This window comes from Cotesia typhae, unplaced genomic scaffold (genome assembly GCF_013202065.1).
Source record: "Cotesia typhae breed Kobodo isofemale line unplaced genomic scaffold, CoteBio_Ctyphae contig_65, whole genome shotgun sequence".
Lineage (NCBI taxonomy): Eukaryota > Metazoa > Arthropoda > Insecta > Hymenoptera > Braconidae > Cotesia > Cotesia typhae.
In genome coordinates, this window is record NW_027423762.1 from 3,407,867 (window position 1) to 3,425,835 (window position 17,969).

General features: G+C 29.0%; 1 protein-coding gene and 1 long non-coding RNA gene across 6 annotated transcripts in view; one reads left to right on the forward strand and one right to left on the reverse strand.

The window, feature by feature from the left end:
* Positions 1–16,991, reverse strand: part of LOC141532595 (uncharacterized) — a 40,588-nt gene extending 23,597 nt beyond the window's left edge. The window contains exon 1 of one of the 5 annotated variants that reach the window (XM_074251015.1): positions 16,090–16,991. In XM_074251015.1, coding sequence (XP_074107116.1) covers positions 16,090–16,174 — 85 coding nt within the window. In that variant the 5' untranslated portion in view covers positions 16,175–16,991. Of the gene's footprint in view, positions 1–3,485; positions 3,672–4,795; positions 5,375–7,650; positions 8,430–16,089 lie in introns of those variants that run through there. The other 4 variants (XM_074251013.1, XM_074251016.1, XM_074251017.1 and 1 more) reach the window with 4 other exon arrangements.
* Positions 5,715–8,779, forward strand: LOC141532599 (uncharacterized). Its single transcript, XR_012480112.1, has 4 exons — positions 5,715–6,224; positions 6,991–7,135; positions 8,324–8,417; positions 8,549–8,779. It is a non-coding gene; the product is annotated as an uncharacterized LOC141532599 (long non-coding RNA).
* Positions 16,992–17,969: the final 978 nt, after the last annotated feature.

Genomic DNA, 17,969 nt, shown 5'->3' on the forward strand with positions numbered 1-17,969 from the left:
AAGCACATAACAATAACTTTCCCTTAATCTGAAAAAACTTATTGCTTAAAAGTGATTACTTATCGTAAAGACAATTATTTCTATAAATCATGTATGGTATAACTCTTTAATTTAAAATACCAATATTCAATATCGATATTTTCCAAAATTCATATCAGAAAGTATTTCTATCTTTCATAGTAATCCGGTAATTTTTGACCTGAGTCCTGACCACCCCTTATACTTTCAACATCTGTCGTCCAGAGTTTTCACCTTTCTACCAATCTTTTCTCTGCACAACAATGAAGTATAAGGGTCCTGAAAGACGGGATTAGTTTCAGAACTTGATGAAGTTTCTTAAGGACGTTCCAAGAAAAAAACGGTTGTCTTAAAATTTTTTTGAAAATTCGAGTACTTATACTCCTAAATATCCTCTATACGTAGGAATTTTTTTAAATAGTCCTTGCGGCACTAAATTCTGCAATAGTAGCATTTAAAATTTGTAAATTTTACATACATAAATTTGTAAATTTTATTAAATATCAATCGTACTTTTCTTAGGATTGTTTTAAAAAACTGAGAAACATCAATTGAAGTTATAGCAAGTATTTTTTAACAAAACTAACATAAACGAGCGGTATTCATTTTTCTATAAAAAATGTTTGAAGTTAGTGACTTTCGATATTTTACGTGAGTGGAAGTAAATGAACGATAGTCTGTAAAGAGACAGCACTAGTGCGTAAGAAAGAAACCAATATCCATAACCTATTGGTGTCTTTTTCTTGTCTATGAACGTCCCTAAAACAAATTTTTCTCTTCACTTTAGGATTTCCAAAGAAAAATTAGTATTTTGTCAAATTTTAAACTTTAAGAGGTGGTTCGAGTTATTACAAGTTCCTGAATTTCTTTTAGACAAAGAAAAATTTTAGAAAAAACGCTCTGTTATTAAATAGATTATTCAATTATTTATTTTTTAAGAGAGTGTTTTTTTTGTTTCAAAATTTTTATTTGGTTCAGAGAAAATGAATCTGTAATTGGTGTTGTAAGTACAACAAAGATAGTGCGATTTCTCTCGACGAGTGTAGCGAGAGAAAGAGATGAGAACCGTTTTTACACGCTTTTTATTATAATGTGATGAAAACCACAGTCAAGTTTATTGTTCATTATTCAGATTGTCCAAGTTTACCAATTTTGAATTAATTACCTTTATTACAATCCTAGTACTAAAAAACGTTGGCATTTTTACGCCGACGCTTTTTTGTAATTAGTACGTCGCTTTTATAATTTTTTTTTTTCAATTTCAGTTTCTCATCTAAAAATTTCTTTTTAACTTTTAGTTACTAAAATACGACTCAAATAGCCGATGCTACTCAAGATTGCTTTTAATTTAAGTTTTTAAAATTTCAGCAGAGCAACTTCTTATAGATTGTGATTATGAATCTACTCATTAGTGCAAATTCACTGGATCGAGTAGAGTACATTGAATAACGGTTTAAATTTAGGGCGTGCAAAATTACTCATCACTTTTTAAAAGTTGACAGTTATCTTTACAGTAAATTGAATTTTTTTTAACTTGCCGAAATTTTTTTGCCAACCTACTTTGTAGCATCAATAACTCTATCTTGCAGTGAGTTAGTAATAGTAATAGTAATAGTAACAGTTACCACTGTGTACTATTACAAGCAAAGTAACTTGAAAAACAGTAATGCTAATTTATTTAGCTGTTCATGTGAATAAAGAGAAAGTTATGGAATTGATTGAAATTCATATAAATTATAGAAATTTTTCCTGTGATATATAAGAATCCATCTCATAATATGATGATAATCTTTTTGATATTCCCATAAATAAAAGCATGATCATTGCCATTTTAAACCGCTATAGCCATCTTTTAAATACTTTAAACTGTGCTAATTTGTTACGGAATTTCATGGAAAACTCAACACACCTCAAAGGATTTAAAAGGGCAACAATATTCTCAAATAGAAAGTAACATATTTTTTTAATTTAACAATTGCAGTGATCATTTAAACTAAAATTTTTTTTTAATTTCTAATAATCATGTTGGCTAAAACATTATTACTTTTATTAAGATGTGAATGTAAAAGAATAGATAGGGATCATGAAAGATAAACCAATTGTACACAGAAAAAAAAATTAACTTGAATTGTGTGAATAATTTTGCAGAACTTCATCTTCTTGATTTGAGTAGAAAAATTCTTAAACTAAGATATTTTTTTTTTGGTTCAAGTTATTTTACTTGATTCAAAAAATTTTCGCTTGATTCAAATCATTTTTTTTTTTTTTTTTTTTTAATTTTTAAGTGTAAATATAAGAAAAATTGTAGTTTTAATAGCCTCAAACTTAAGAATGATTGATGGTTAAATTTAAACATATTTTGCTTATATATAAGTTATAATTCCAACATAAAATTGAGATGAAATATATGGGAAGCCAGTTTGTTCGTAATGTGATTAGTCAAATATATCATAAGCATGAAAATTATATAATTCCATACTAACATTCAGACGCGCGCATGTTCAATCTAATTTGACTATATTTCAACTAGTAAAGCGCTTTTTTCTAAAATTTTCATTGATTTATCTATGAAATGATTCTTAAGATTCTATTTGATATGCAAGTATGATAGAGATACTTCCGTTTGCCCAATAGAGGGTGAGAGAAAAAAAACTTTTCAATTAGTAGTATCTATTGCGAATTTTAGCATACACAACAATGACTACTAAAAATATATGTAGCTAAATATCCAGTAAATTAACGTTACTATTTTTTAATAGCTTTTAGATAACTTTAGGATAAAATTTCAGTACAAATCGCTATTTAAGCTCTTGAATCTTTTATAAGTCAAATTACTGAAAGATGTTACACCTTTATTTAAATATTAGCTTCACAAATTGACTTTAGATTAATGTGTTTATTTAGAAGCAGGTAAGAAATTCAATTGTAAATTGACAGTAAAATTCATTTAATTTATGACCGAATTTTCAATTTACAAAGATTAACTGAATTAATCCTTTTTTTATTAATCAGATGATTGAAACATCGAATTATAATTTCTTAAAAACTCAAAATTTTCTTTTTGCAAACAAATCAACTATTTAAAAAATCTAATAAGTTCTTAAGAAGATTCCTTACAAAGCTTGCTATCCAACTTCTTATTTAAAAAATTTCAATACCAGAGTCTTATTACACAAATTGTGAGTGCACCTTAACTCAAAGCCGGAAAAACAAGATGAAACTAATAAAGCTTTGCCTATTATTTATAACTAAAATTAACGTTTTATTCTTCATCACAAAGTTCAACTTTGTCTCATTATTTGAATAAACGCAACGATATAAACAAATTGTGTATGCAAAATAAAATAAAGCCGCCTATCAGCAAGAAAACTAGTACCAAACTCTAACACCAGAGGTTTTGCCGCATAACCGACCATAAACTCGATTACAAACATTTTTTAATAAAGATACTTTATAAACGTACTTACTCAACCTTTTAAATAAAAATTAAATTTTCTTGATAAAAATTTTTCCAAACCATGAAAAATAAAAAACATCAGGTCTATTTTAATCAATCACTCCTGGTAATATCCAAAAAATAGCCATAAATTTAAATGAAATACCAGCATCAAAGAACCTCTGTGAACACTAACAAAGTAAAGTAAAGAACATGAAACACCAGTACAGACATTCCATACTCAGTGTCTAGCTGACCTCTATAACCGCCAGTAAATAACAAACTATACCAAACAAAAACTAAAGCCACTATTATTTTTTACTCCCAACAAAAATTCTCTCCTTGATTACCTTTCTAAATTGCTAATTAATCCCACATTTAGTTATTTCACATATCTAACAAAAAATTTAATCCCAACACGGATAAAAACACAAAAAAACAACCAAAACCTCAATTAAAAAATTACTAAACATAAATATAATTACAATAAATTAATCCTATTGAAAGATAAACACAGCTAACAGAGCAGGTAATAGACAATTTTTAAAAAATCCTTTACACTTGATGACCGTGACGTCAGATTGTTGCCTAAGAGGCCAAGGACCCTAATCGAAGGCTAACGATCATTCTTAGAGCAAGTAAACTTATGCTATGAAAAATTTACACCGTACTTCTAACGTACAGTGTGGATCACGTTTCATGTAAATAAATAAATTACAATCCAACCGTTCAACTGACCTCCGACTACTCTTCATTAAATTTTATCTAAAAAAAAAAAAAAAAAAAAAAAAAAAAATAATATAAATTAATAAACAGAACAATCCAATAAACAAAAAACAACACATATTATCATATTGGACCTTTAACCTTCAATTTGACATCTTCACTAAAGTAGACATGTGTTCAACGCCATAATTAAATATTTCGCACATGTGGGTAATGTTAGGGTGTGCTTTTCAAATAAAATACATTTCAATTCGAGCACCTAGTATGAAACGTCCAGACGAATCAATAATCTATCGACAAGCCAAGCAATATTGGTAAAAAAAATGGCGCCCGTAGATTTAAGTTATGATTTATCATTTAGAGCGAACTATATTTTTTTATTCAGTAGAATGTGCCAGAGTTACATTCGATATGTTTTTCTAGAGAAAATTGTAAATAGTAAAATCCTCGTTAGATTGGATTTACTCAGTAATGAATTAAATTATCATTATAATTATAATGATAATGACACACAATAAATTGAAAATTACACATAAGATTTATTATGCATTGATGTATTAGCAAGCTAAGAACGTGGGAGGATAATCTTAACACTTAAATCATATTATTACGTACACATTATCACATGATAATGCACTGACGTTTACGCACCCGTCCACTCGTGCATAGACATCGTACAGCACCGACAGTCTCGTGGTAAACACACCTTCAGAACAGTCTTATTTTTAGTGTAAAAATAATATATATATTTTTTTTTAAATAAATATTTAGATTTTCGGCACAATATTAATCCTTGTATCGGTTGACACTTGTTTTTTTTTTTTTTTTTTTTTTCCCCACTTATTGGAGCACTCAGATTTTTTTATCAATTCATAATTATTATTATTATTGATAAGGATTGACAGCGCACGATTCCGCAGTCGGATCGGCCTGTACAGAATCCCTGAGGATTCGACCCCGGTTGGGTTCACATTTTCGAATTAAAGATTTATCCACATACGAGAATAAGTTTAGATACTACGGATAAATTAAAAAATGGAAGATAGTTTAACAGTAGAGGCGCTGAGCGAGTGGAGTCGACGACTCGTCGCCAGCTCCACCTCAGCTGCTGCTGCTGCTGCTGCTCCTATCCATGATTTAAGTTTCTTTACTTCAGTTTTCAACTACACTCGTATTACTATCATATTTCTGTATATGTATATTATTATATATGTACTGCACTAAACTAACTACTGTACACATTATATTACACATACTCGCGGTTTGAACGTATGAATCGCATTTTCTCGCGGTACCGACCGTGACTGAATGTCTGGCCGCTTGCTGACGCTACTGACGGTACTTGGGGATCACCACCGACAAACCCGCGAGAAACCACCGCGCCACCATCTGCAACTAAATTGACATTAGTTGAAAAATTTTCCTTTTAATTGTTAATTGATTTTAATTATTAATTTTTTAAGTTATCAAATTTTAAAATGACGTCAAGTTTAAAAAATTGTTTTAATTTTTTTAAGGTTTTTATTTTTATTATTATTATTTTATTGGATTACTATTTTTAAATGGACTTATTTTTATTATTATTATTATTGTTAATTATTTGGCGCTTAAAGAAATACGATTATAATTACTAGTATGCCAGTCACGCTTTCGTACTCATCCGAGAATCTTGACGTAAATCTTGGAGGCTTGTGAACTTATTAAAAAAAGAAATAATTTTTTTTTTGCTAAGTTTAATTTATTATAGAATAAAATTTTTAAAGAAAAACGTTAATTTTTGAATGATTGGGGTTAATAATTATCGAAGAAATAGAGTTTGACATAAGTGCGACATTTGTATAAAAAATATACATAATTGATGATGAATTTTAAAGATTTGGAAAGGTGTCACTTTAAAATAATCAATTATTAAAGAGTTTTTAATGGGTTCAGAAATAGAAACAACGAGTTAGAAGGAAATAAAATTTGCAGTAAATTAAATTTATCTTAATTTTAGAAAAAAAGATTGTAGAATTACGGCGAACAGTAATAATTAAATTGAGAGGTGAATGTGGTAAAATATTAAAATTAATTAAGAATAAGAATTGATGAGGAATAGATAGTTGTTATATAAATGTAACATGTGATTGATCATGTAAAGCAACAAAGTAATATTTAATGTACTTATATGGAAACAAAAGCTATATAATGTACTTTGCAAATTGTACAATATATAATTACATAATTTGTCACTCCGATATGATATAATTCATTTATATGGCAATGTCTGAAGAACCGAATTCATAACATAATTTAGGTACTGGCTGATAAAATCTCCTTATCAATGAAATTGTTTAATATTGCATTTCGGAAAATGAAAACTCATAAAACTTGTAAGCAGATATTTTTCAATGAATTTTTTAAATTATTCTCTGGTCAAATTTATTTAATGGAGTACTAAAAATTTTAATTCATTTAAAGACTTTTTAAAATAGAGTGTTGGTCCTTCGTAGATAATTTTTTACAGATTAGAGTTCCAGGTAAAAGCAACTGAATGTAATCTTTAAATGATAGATTAATATTTATTCGAGAAAAATATTTCAATAGTATTTAAATTTAATAAAATCATACTAGTTTTTTGAAGCCAGATTAAGGACTTCTGTCTTTGTCTATTGAATTATTAAATCTTTACTCGACAGATACAGTTCATGTTAACTTCAACCATTTAATAATACTTGAAAAAATGAGATATAAGAAAAACTATGGTAAAAAATTTAAAAGACTTTTGTTATTGAAATTGCTATAATTAATCAAAAATTTTGAATCTACAGAGGCGAAATACCACAGATGCTGTTATCTACAAATTTTCTTATCAAGAATTCAACACTACAATGCGTCAGTCCAATTACTTTGAACTTGAAAGTCCGGATTCACATAATTTCAAGAAATTATAAAAATCAATACTGCTAGAAATGTGTATGTACTTAACTTACTAATCGCATAATTCATTCATAATTTTGACTTCAGATAATTCGATTGTTTATAATTAAATATAATAACCCTATCTATTAAAAATAAATAAGTAATTTAAAAAATATTTTCCGTATTCTTAATCACTATATACACATACCCAAAGATTAAGTGTTCAGAGCAAATGAAAAATGTAATTCGTTTATACAAATGCTCTAGTTCTTAATAATTGAGTCAATGACCTTAATGACTTTCGAATCATTTGAATCTATTAAAAAACTAAGAACTCGACTAAGAACTCCAACAAAAAAGAAACCTCTCTATTTGTCAACAATGATTTACGGTTGATAATAATTAATATTCAAAAATTTAAAAGACTATCAGCTTCAAAAAGAAGAAAAAAAACAAAACCAATTGGTAATCAGAGCAAAACAATAAATAAAATAAAGATAAATTAATGTTAAAGATGAAAATAACAAAAAAGGACTTTTATCCTTAACGGTAGAGAAATTATCGATTACCTCTTGCTGGTTTGCTCTGAGATGATTCTTGAATTGATTCTACGATACTAACTATTTCAATATCTTCGGTATCAAATTGTTTGTTATTGTTATTGTTGATACCACACGTTCCATCAACATTACTGTCAGTATCGTCTTCATTATTATTCTCATTCTCATCGTCACCATCACCATCATCATCTTCATCATTAACATTTCTGTCAACAATCAAATTATCGACATCCGTTAATTTATCATCATCTAATTCATTTAAATTATCATCATTGCCAGAGAAATTTTTAAATTCTTCTTTTAATTCTTCTTGTTTTTTACGAAGCATGTAAATTTTTTTTCTCCGCGCACGAGCTTTTGATGAGCTTAAATTAGTTTTTTTTCGTGGCATTATTTGTAAATATATTTGCTAAAATTCACATTTAGATTTATCCATTAAATCACAAACTGAATAAATATTCGAATTATTAAATAAATAAAAGTAAACATAAATATTCACTGATAAATAAACATACCGAACAGCACATTGAAAAGTAAAGCAAAATAACAAACTCTGCTAATTACATGAAACGTAAAACAACAAACTTTTGATATTATTTACAGTGAAATTAATAACAACTAAGTATATATTATTTAATTAATAATAACAAATATCAATAATGATAATAATTGTTTCTAAAAGCATTATTTAACTATGGAAGAAACAAACGCCTCGTAACATAACCTTAATATCTATGGAACACGAATAATCTAGTATTGACAACTTTCGAAACTCGGTAAGACAATTACTATTATTATTGTAACGTGTATGATTATTATAATTAATTTCACGATTGTTTATATTTTACTTAATTTAATAATCATCACATACCAACTGTTATATTCTTAATACTTGATAAAATTTCAGGATTTGACGCGCGCAGAAAATGCCGACACAACGTCGTTACTGAGAACTACCAAAATGTAGGCTATTGTGGACGATTTTACCCCTAGAATACTATAATCATGTAAAATCTTTGCATTTTTAACAAACTATTTCAAAATTTTTTTCTTCATTTTTAAATAAAAATATTATCAATTTTGTTCCTAAAAATTTAACAATTTTGGAGTTGATTTTTAAATCTTTTTTTCTTATTAGTTTTTTTTCACAGAATAAAAATTATTTTTGTGAAAAGAAAAAAGAAGATACAATAATTCAATATCTGAAGAAAAAAAAAAAAAAAAAAATGTTTAATTAAATTAAAGTCAATAAAATAAAATTTCATTAACTAATCTAATATACGTTCTCGACGTAATACATAAGTTCATCAGATTTTTCTAGAAAAGTAACGACAATAATAATAATAATGATGATGATAATAATAATAATGTTGATAATGACAGTAAAAAACCTATTGTAGCATAAAAAAAGTCAAGTATAGTTGAGTAATTTGCAAACTTTCTTTATGAAAATATAAAAAAAAAAATTTCTCCATTTGTATACATATTTATGGAGATATATGTAAGAATATAATAAAAATAATAATAAGGGAGGGTAAAAATGTAACATCATATGACACGGACTCAGGAATGAGTCCATACGATTGAAAAAGTGTTTAGGACCAGGCACAAGATCCGGAGTGATATGACAACGTTGTACGGTCGATATGCTCTTTCAGGCAAAGTGCCAAGATTGGCAAACGCATGGAAGGTATATAGGATAGTTTCAGGTGATTCCCCCCTTTACTCCGCGACTCAGTGCCTGGAAAGCCGCTGGATTAAACACAGAAGAGGGGGCTATGTATTATGTTCTGGTCTTAGTGGGGGAATTAAAGATGCGCAGAGCCCAGCCACTGGTTAGTTAGAGTCCCGCTAAACGAGAGCTTCGCGCAGCCCCCATCATACCACGGGCCTATATACAATCTTATGTACTGAATCTCACCGCTACGGTATATACTATACTACTCTCACAACGTATCTACCTTAACGTATCTATATACATTATATATATATATACACAATATATAAGTATACACATATAATACACTTATTATTTTAATCATGATTTACGGTGGCAACGTTGCCAGATCGCGTACGCATCGGGGCACGCCTACTCTCGCTTCGCAACGTTGCTTGCTAACGCACACAATTATAAATACGTAAAACACCTACGCTAAAAAAAAAAAAAAAAAAACAATAATAGTAATATATAAATGTACATATAATATGTATAGTAATTAATAGTTTCAACTTAACCTCAAAATCATGAGACATTAATCATTAATTGTATAAATAGTTCAATCTTCGGATCTACGATCAAACTTTGATAATAAAATTGTTAAAAAAAAAAAAAAAAATAATTAATTAAAAATCCAATTGTTAAAATTCGTCTCGGTATGAATAAAAAATAATAAAAGTATATGGCATATGTTAAGACGCATAAAGTGCGATGTTGCCAGATTTGATAGAATTCTCGAGTCCTTGGACTTTAGAGTTTCCCGGATAGACTTGGGGCCAGTAATTCTGGCAACGTCGCGATGTGAGCCATCTATTTATAGAAAGCTTCATTATTAACGCTGTTGCTATGCCAAGTTACGGCGTAGTTTTCGTTTGAGGGCACGCTGCGCGGACGCGATGCGGGGTACCGGGATATATATATATATATATATATATATATATATATATATATATATATATATATATATATACATTTATATATTTGTATATACCACTCTAACTCTATGTACAATTTCAGTACATATTTACTCCGTCTGAAATGAGAAGAGTGGGGCGTCACGAAAAAAGAGGGGAAAATTTAATAACAAGATGGCTGCTAGCCGGATGTTCTCGACTTCAATTAAGCGCTTGCAGCGCGCTCTGCAGGCGAGCTATTAACGATCTGCCCGTACTTCACTATCTAGGAAAATATTAGCAATTATAAATACTATTCTGCAAATATACTTATCTATATTGCATAAAAGCTACAATAAGTAACCACATCTGTATATATAAATATATATACATATATATGAAAGCGTCTTAGTAGGAAAATCATAATAATAATACGCGCTTTCTCCCACGCGGCAAATAAGGTCGGGGGCTGAAGGTCATTACATTTTTCGAGGCTATATATTATCGCGAATTATTAAGCTTAAGACATTTAATTTTATCAAATATATTGATGATAACATCTATCTTAAGTGATATCTTCAATTAATTGTTATATTACAGCAGTAATTATTAATTAATAACGCTTTCCATAAAATTGCAAATGGCGTCTTAGCTATTTGAAACATTTACAAGTAACGTAACGCCGGCGCGATACACGAGTTATAAATGAGAAATGAAATATGCTCGGGTTACTCCGTTCGTCTTCGGTTATTTACGCTTTTCATTACATCACTATCCTCTTGGTAGTGGTGTACATACTTTTTTAATTTTCTACAGTATGTGCATATAAGCCTCAACATATTATATATTATTTATATATATATATATATATATATATATATATATATATATATATATATATATATATATATATATATATATACTATATATTAAATACTACAAAAAAAATATATACATGTATATAATTTACTACATAGAATTTGTATGTAGAATGTAACCTCCCCGGCAATAACCACCTATATATGTCTAGCTTGGTATATACAGATATACTTGTGTGGGTATACATAGTACAGAATATAGTTGGAGTAACCGGCATATCTACTGCGCATATACACTACACGTGAGCGCACCCATGCTGTATAGTTATCGCACACACACGTAAAAAATATATATTTATCAACAATTTTGTGCCTTACGATGCTAGACATTTATTAAATATCCTTGTTGACTTTAATCAACTTATTTTCACTTCTGAAAAATCTTCCGTCGATTTTTACTTTTTAATTCTATTGAGAAGCTAATTTTCAAAAGGGTATCTTTTCATATTTTAAAAGAGCAGTTTTTTTAACTTTTAAATATCAATTACTTCGAAAATTATAAAGATTTCTAAGTGGAAATCGAATTGTAGCTTCATAACCGATAACACTTCATAGCTAAATTAATAATATTCAATAAAAATATTTATAATTAGAGATAACCAGTTTTTTGTCTCGATTAATGAAAAATGAAAAGATACTCCTTTGAAACTCAACTCCTCTATTGTTTTTGTCTTGATTAAATTTTTTCGAAACTTTTTTACCAAGTATAATAAATTTTTAATTTAAAAATTTAAAATAACTCGAATGAGATAAAAACTTTAATAAAATTTAATCTGTTTAATAAAAATAAGTACTGTAAAGTTAAAGACGTCAGTAATAAATTTTAACATTTAAAGTAATTTAATCATACATCGCAATTATAATTTAAGTAATCGAAGTTTACCTCTGTGTATGTCACACGATTAAATAACTTATCAAAAGTTAAAAACGAATGCGTAAGACGGGGTTGCAACCCTGCTACGGTAGAATCATTTCTGATAACACTTTGTTAACTTGTACAGTTAGAATTACTGTCGATTGAGGAAAGTTAGTGAGGGGACGATATCAATAATTATTTAAAGTGTTTCATGGATGAAAACGGTATAAAGTTTAGCGGAAAATAAAAAAATTATCTGGACGTTATCTTTCTTTTTTAGCAATTATTTTATATCAGAGTTAATTGAATTTTAATGACATGGCAATCGATTGTCTATGGATGTAATTGTCGTACGTGTATGCAGGGAAATAAAATGAAAATTAATTATGAAATGGAAATGCAAAGTTTAAATTTGTTTTTTTTTTTTGTTTTTAACCACCATTAATTATTATTTAAGCGATTTAAAAAAGGGTGAAAAGTAGGAGGATTCTGTGTTTTTTAAATATTTTGTGTCAATTAAGGTTCTTCAATCAATATCAATTATTTAGATGCGTTTTATTCAATGTTGAGAGTTATAATCAAATCATTGAAAATTGATAAATGCCTTTAAATATTCAAATGTAATATTGATGCATTGTCATTACCAGTAAACGTCATGGTTGTATATAGATCTACAGACAATTTTGTTCATTATATTCTACAATATTCGATAAACTAGTCTTATCAACATTACGCACGGTCTAAACTACTTTCTGACCGATTATGTAGTCTGTTTTTAATTGCTATTTTTTGCATACGTTAAAATCTACGGAAATACTGTAATTAAATAACAACTTTCTTATCAAAAAACTTAACGTCAATTTGAGGAAAAATAAGCTAATATTTTTTAACTTTTCGATACAAGCGGCATCTAAACATACATATAAAAATAATAATTCCATTTAATAAAAAAAAATCCTTGAACTAAAAAAAAATATCTTAAAAAGGTCCAGTGTCTGAAATCAAAATGATTTTTTGATCAAGAAAAATTTTTTGATTCAAGAATTTTTCTACATAAATCAAGACGATGTTCTTTAAAATGATTTCCTTGACTCACAAATTATTGTCTTCAATAAAGTGAACTTTTTCAGTGGACATTGTATGCATGGAATTCCTTAAAAAAATATTTGCAACAAAATTCAAGTCAACATGTCTTTGACCTTTTGAAAAGAGAATGATCATTTTCGACTCCAAAATCAACAAAATAGTTTTGAGAAATTGAAAGAATGCAATGCTGATTTGAAGATCATAAATTTTATTTGTGCATCAGATAATAAATGAATTTCTAAATGCTTCAACATAGAATTAACTTTGCATACATTTTTGAGTTCTTAAAGAGACAATTTTTAAGAAGATATGTATCGGGAAAAATCCAGAACTTTTCGTAAAACTTGCGACAATTGAGGGTTATCAAAAAACGGAGTGGATTAAATTTTTAATTTATCGGCAAAACAGTTTTGGAAGAGTTGACTATTTTCTTTGCCGATAAATAAATCTATTTCGGCAGCAAAGTTAAAATTTGAATGACCACGTGGGTGAAGTACAGTAGAATCTTCCTAACTTTAACCGAGATTCCCCAAATTCCAGGAGTTTGAAACTTGAAGTTGGAAAAGAAAAAAAATGGAGACCTTACTGTAGTTTCGTTCTAATCACTAATGATTTTAAGTCTATGAAATAGTTAACTGCATTATAATCTGAATATACCTGACTGAGTTGCCATTTGAGTATCTTCTACACTGAAAAAAAATTAATTTGATTCAAGAAAAAAATTCCTGAAACAAAAAAATCATTATGAAGAGTTTCATTACTTAGAAACAAGACAAATCTCAGTTCTAAAATTTTCCGACTTAATCACTAGGTTTTAGCTTTTCAAAATGATCAAGAATTTTTTTCTTGAGTTAATTTAATTTTTTTTTTCTGTGTACTACTACTCAATTTTATTTGAACAATACGGTAAAAAGGACTCAATGGTTAGCGGATATGATACCCAAAAATCATTAAATATTTTAAAAGCTACTATTATTAATATACATGATAATTTGAATCTCAGGCTAGTGTGTCACAAGCAATATTTAAAACATATCTAGTTGTAGCAACCAGAATAAATCTCGTAATAAAAAAATAGTGCTCTCACGTTTAGCTAAGTACACTTGGTATCTACCAAAACAGAGGTATTAGCTTCTATTTCAAAAGTTTAATTGACAAGCTATTAAACTAATAAAATTTTGATTACACTTTAGATTTTTAATCTGTCGATAAGACAGTCTCGGAAAAGATGGCTGTTTTCTTTATTGAACAGACGGAAAAGAAAGAAAATTGCTTTAAATTCCATAGACCTAAATTTGTGAAACAATTTTTGCAGAAAGATGAAACTTTTAAACATTTAAAAGCAGTTAAAATACATTTTTGGGCTAGTGGAATTATAATTGTAAATAATCGAAGAACCGAAATTTTTAAATAAATGAAATTAATTTCCATTAGCTTCACGTGCATATTTCTAGATAATACACATATCATGTTCGCTTTCATTCATTCAAAAATCCTGCCATTATTCAGTCGACCAATCAGCGATCTTTCATTAAAAAGTTGACGTTTTCTTTATTGTCGCTTTTCGTAGCTATGGTAACCACTTTGGCAACGGTTACCATAGCAACGGTTACTACAGCAACGGTTAAATATTAACGAATGAACTTTGTAAAAATGTTGATTAATTAAATTGTCGATAGCAAATATTTTGACAAAAGCGCGCTCGATTTTTTAGTCGAATAAAAGGGTTACAGAAGTGCCGTAAAACAACTAAACATCTGCAATCAACTTTTAGAAAAGGATTGCAACACTACCCTTGTGAAAATTTTTCGGACTTTTCTCTGAAAAACTCTAAAAAAAACTTATCTTGAGTTTTAAAAGACTTCTTCAGAGTTTTTGAGAGAAAAGTCCGAAAAATTTTCACCAGGGTATTGAACAAAAGATTAATATCAATTTTCAGTCTAATTTTGAGGTTTAAAATGTAAAAAGTTGATGTTTGATTTTTTTTCAAGAATGTCGAGTTTTTTTGAGGTCATTGAGATTTACTTTCATAGAAGACTTCAGAAAAATATCACATTCATCAAGTACTAGAAATTTTACCATTTTCGTGTCATTCACTGACATATATTCAGTTCCTTGAACAAACAACAGATTGTTAGTAAATAAAAACTTTGAATAAATGCACATGATTTTAACCACTAAAAATAGTCAAAAATTGAGTATTATAAAAATTTAACTGACTATTAAAAAGGGTGTATACTTTTTTCTCTTTCGCCTTCTATTGGTCAAACGGAAGTATCTCTGTGATACTTATACAACCAATGAAATCTTAAAACACATTTTACATATGAATAAATGAAAAGTTTCGAAAAAAGCGCTTCGCTCTTTGGTAATTAATTTAATTATCGGTAGTTAATTTAAAACACGCTTAAAAATTAACTATCAACCGCTCTTAACTAATCTAAAATATTTTGAATGATTTCCGAATCAACCATCGCTAACATCAAATCCAGTTTTAATTAAAAATGATCTTCAATTAAAATAACTAGTAAGAAAAACAAAAACAAAGTCAATCAGACCACGCGGTCGACTAATCACCTATATTTACACATACATATATACGTACTTAATCCTCATTGCGCGCGCTTTTTATTTATCTCACAGGCGCGAATGAGCGCGAATAAGACATAATATGAATAAATTTCCTGTAGCGCCACGCGCGCCAACGACTACCTCATCTCACGTTTTGCCGGCATGTTTCATTACACACATACACATTTACACATCACCATAGTGAAATTATATGTCTCAACATATTTATACACAACAATAGAAACAAAACAAAATTCTTGTTAAAAATCAAAGAAAATTTGAAATTTTAATTAAAAATTTCCTACTCTGAAAAACTTTGTTTTAAGTTAATTATCAGTCAATAATTATAGATGATCACAATTTTCACAAAATCACATTTTCTAACCTAAAAATAAGATTTATTAATAAAATAAAATATATAACAAAAAACAAATGAAAGAAACTTACTTTTTTCGATGTGACACCTCACAATCTGTACGTCCTCATCAAAACTCCTGTCACCCATTTCGCTAGACTGTACATCCATACACATAATTCACGTGTATGGAACACCTACTCGCCAGTACACATTTGCACCTGGCCCACAGCACTATGCACTTACACTTTAACACTATCACCTAACCCGAACAGTATTTATTAACAACAATAATAATATCAATAACAAAAAATAAATTTTTAACAATAAACTACAAACCTTGGAAAATTATAAACAGAAGAACTGCCGCTGTTTTCACTGGTAAGTAAATTCACATCCACACAAAATCGTTTTTTTTTTTTTTTTTAATCGTTTGATTTCTTCTGTTTAACCAACAAATTTTTCTTGAAAAACCGTTGGCCTACCAGCGGCCAATCGGTAGCACACAAATTGGGATAATATTTCTTGTTATAGTTGTTGTAGTTCAGGTCACTTGGTACGTTGTAGTTTTATCCAGTGCATTGGGTTAGTGTCAATATAAATCTTGTAATATCGTGGATCGTGTTAGTTGATGTAGTGAAAAGAAATAAAAAAAAACAAGTGGTGTGCGCGTCTTGACACTCCGCATGCGCGAAAAAAATTTTGTATTTTTTTTTTGTTTTTTAAATTATTTACTTGATTTTTATCTAGTACCACTAACCACTAACCAAAAAATACACCGTGTCTTCGATGAACGTATTGCTTTAATATGTGGTAAGTATATTTTTTTTTTTATTATCGATATTTATTATCTGGAGTTATTTGTAATTTATAATTAATTAATGCATTTATTTTTTATTTATAGACACACATACGTATGTGTATACGTATTAAACACTTGCATTAAAATATACACATATTAGTGACAACTAAACTGTGCGTAACTGTAACTGTATTGCCCACGAACGTAAAGCCAGTGCACATGCATCTAAGCCGAAGAGAGTCGCTGTGGTGAGTAGTTGGAATCTGGCAGATTTGAATTGAAACGTTGCCACTTCTTTCATCTCCCACCCTTTACGTTTTTAACGCAAAAGCCCGCTCTTGCCCTTATGTACTCAACGGTTGCGACGTTGCCGTACATCCGGTATATAATCACTATATACTACTTTTATACATAATATATATATGTATATATAAATGTATGATTATATATAGACTTACATTGGCACAGACTATATGTCCGACAATAATGATTGTACATAAGGCGTCAGTGTGGCGGAAAGTTTAACGTGGTGGGGGGGCGAGAATTTTGCCGCTCAGTGGGGGGAGGGAGTAGTTTTGTCGGAGCTTTTGAAGAAACACGCGGTTGTCGCTCGGGTGGGGGGGAGAGAGCTGTTCAAACAAAAGACACTCGGTACATAAATGACGTGGAGAAGGGACAGTTCTTGGGGGAGGTAAAAGGTTTTACACTGGAGGGGGGTCGGGGAAGAACATTCGAGACTGGGAATTTTCCATTACGGCATTTGTGAGCAACTGAGTGACCGTTATGTTTACGTGTCATCACTCTGCTACAGGAAGTGCTTACGTTGCAGGCAACACTAGCGCCACTAACGCCACGCTTCTAATTCTAGTGATTACATGGCAAAAAAAAAATCATACTTCAACGCGCTTGACAACAAGATGGAGGTAAATTTTACTAATCAGATTTTTTTTTAGGTTACCCTATAGTTCTCCGATATTTTCTTCGGATGTAAATTATTTGTAAATAATTATTAGTGAATAAATTTAATGAAAATAAATTATTTCTTCTTGGTTTTTACAAATATAACCTTAAAACTTGTATTGTAAAAGGTTTATTTTAATGAAAAACAATTGATGTTGCTGAAGAAATTCACACTTTAAAATAAGCCTTACTCTAAGTGATGTAATGGAT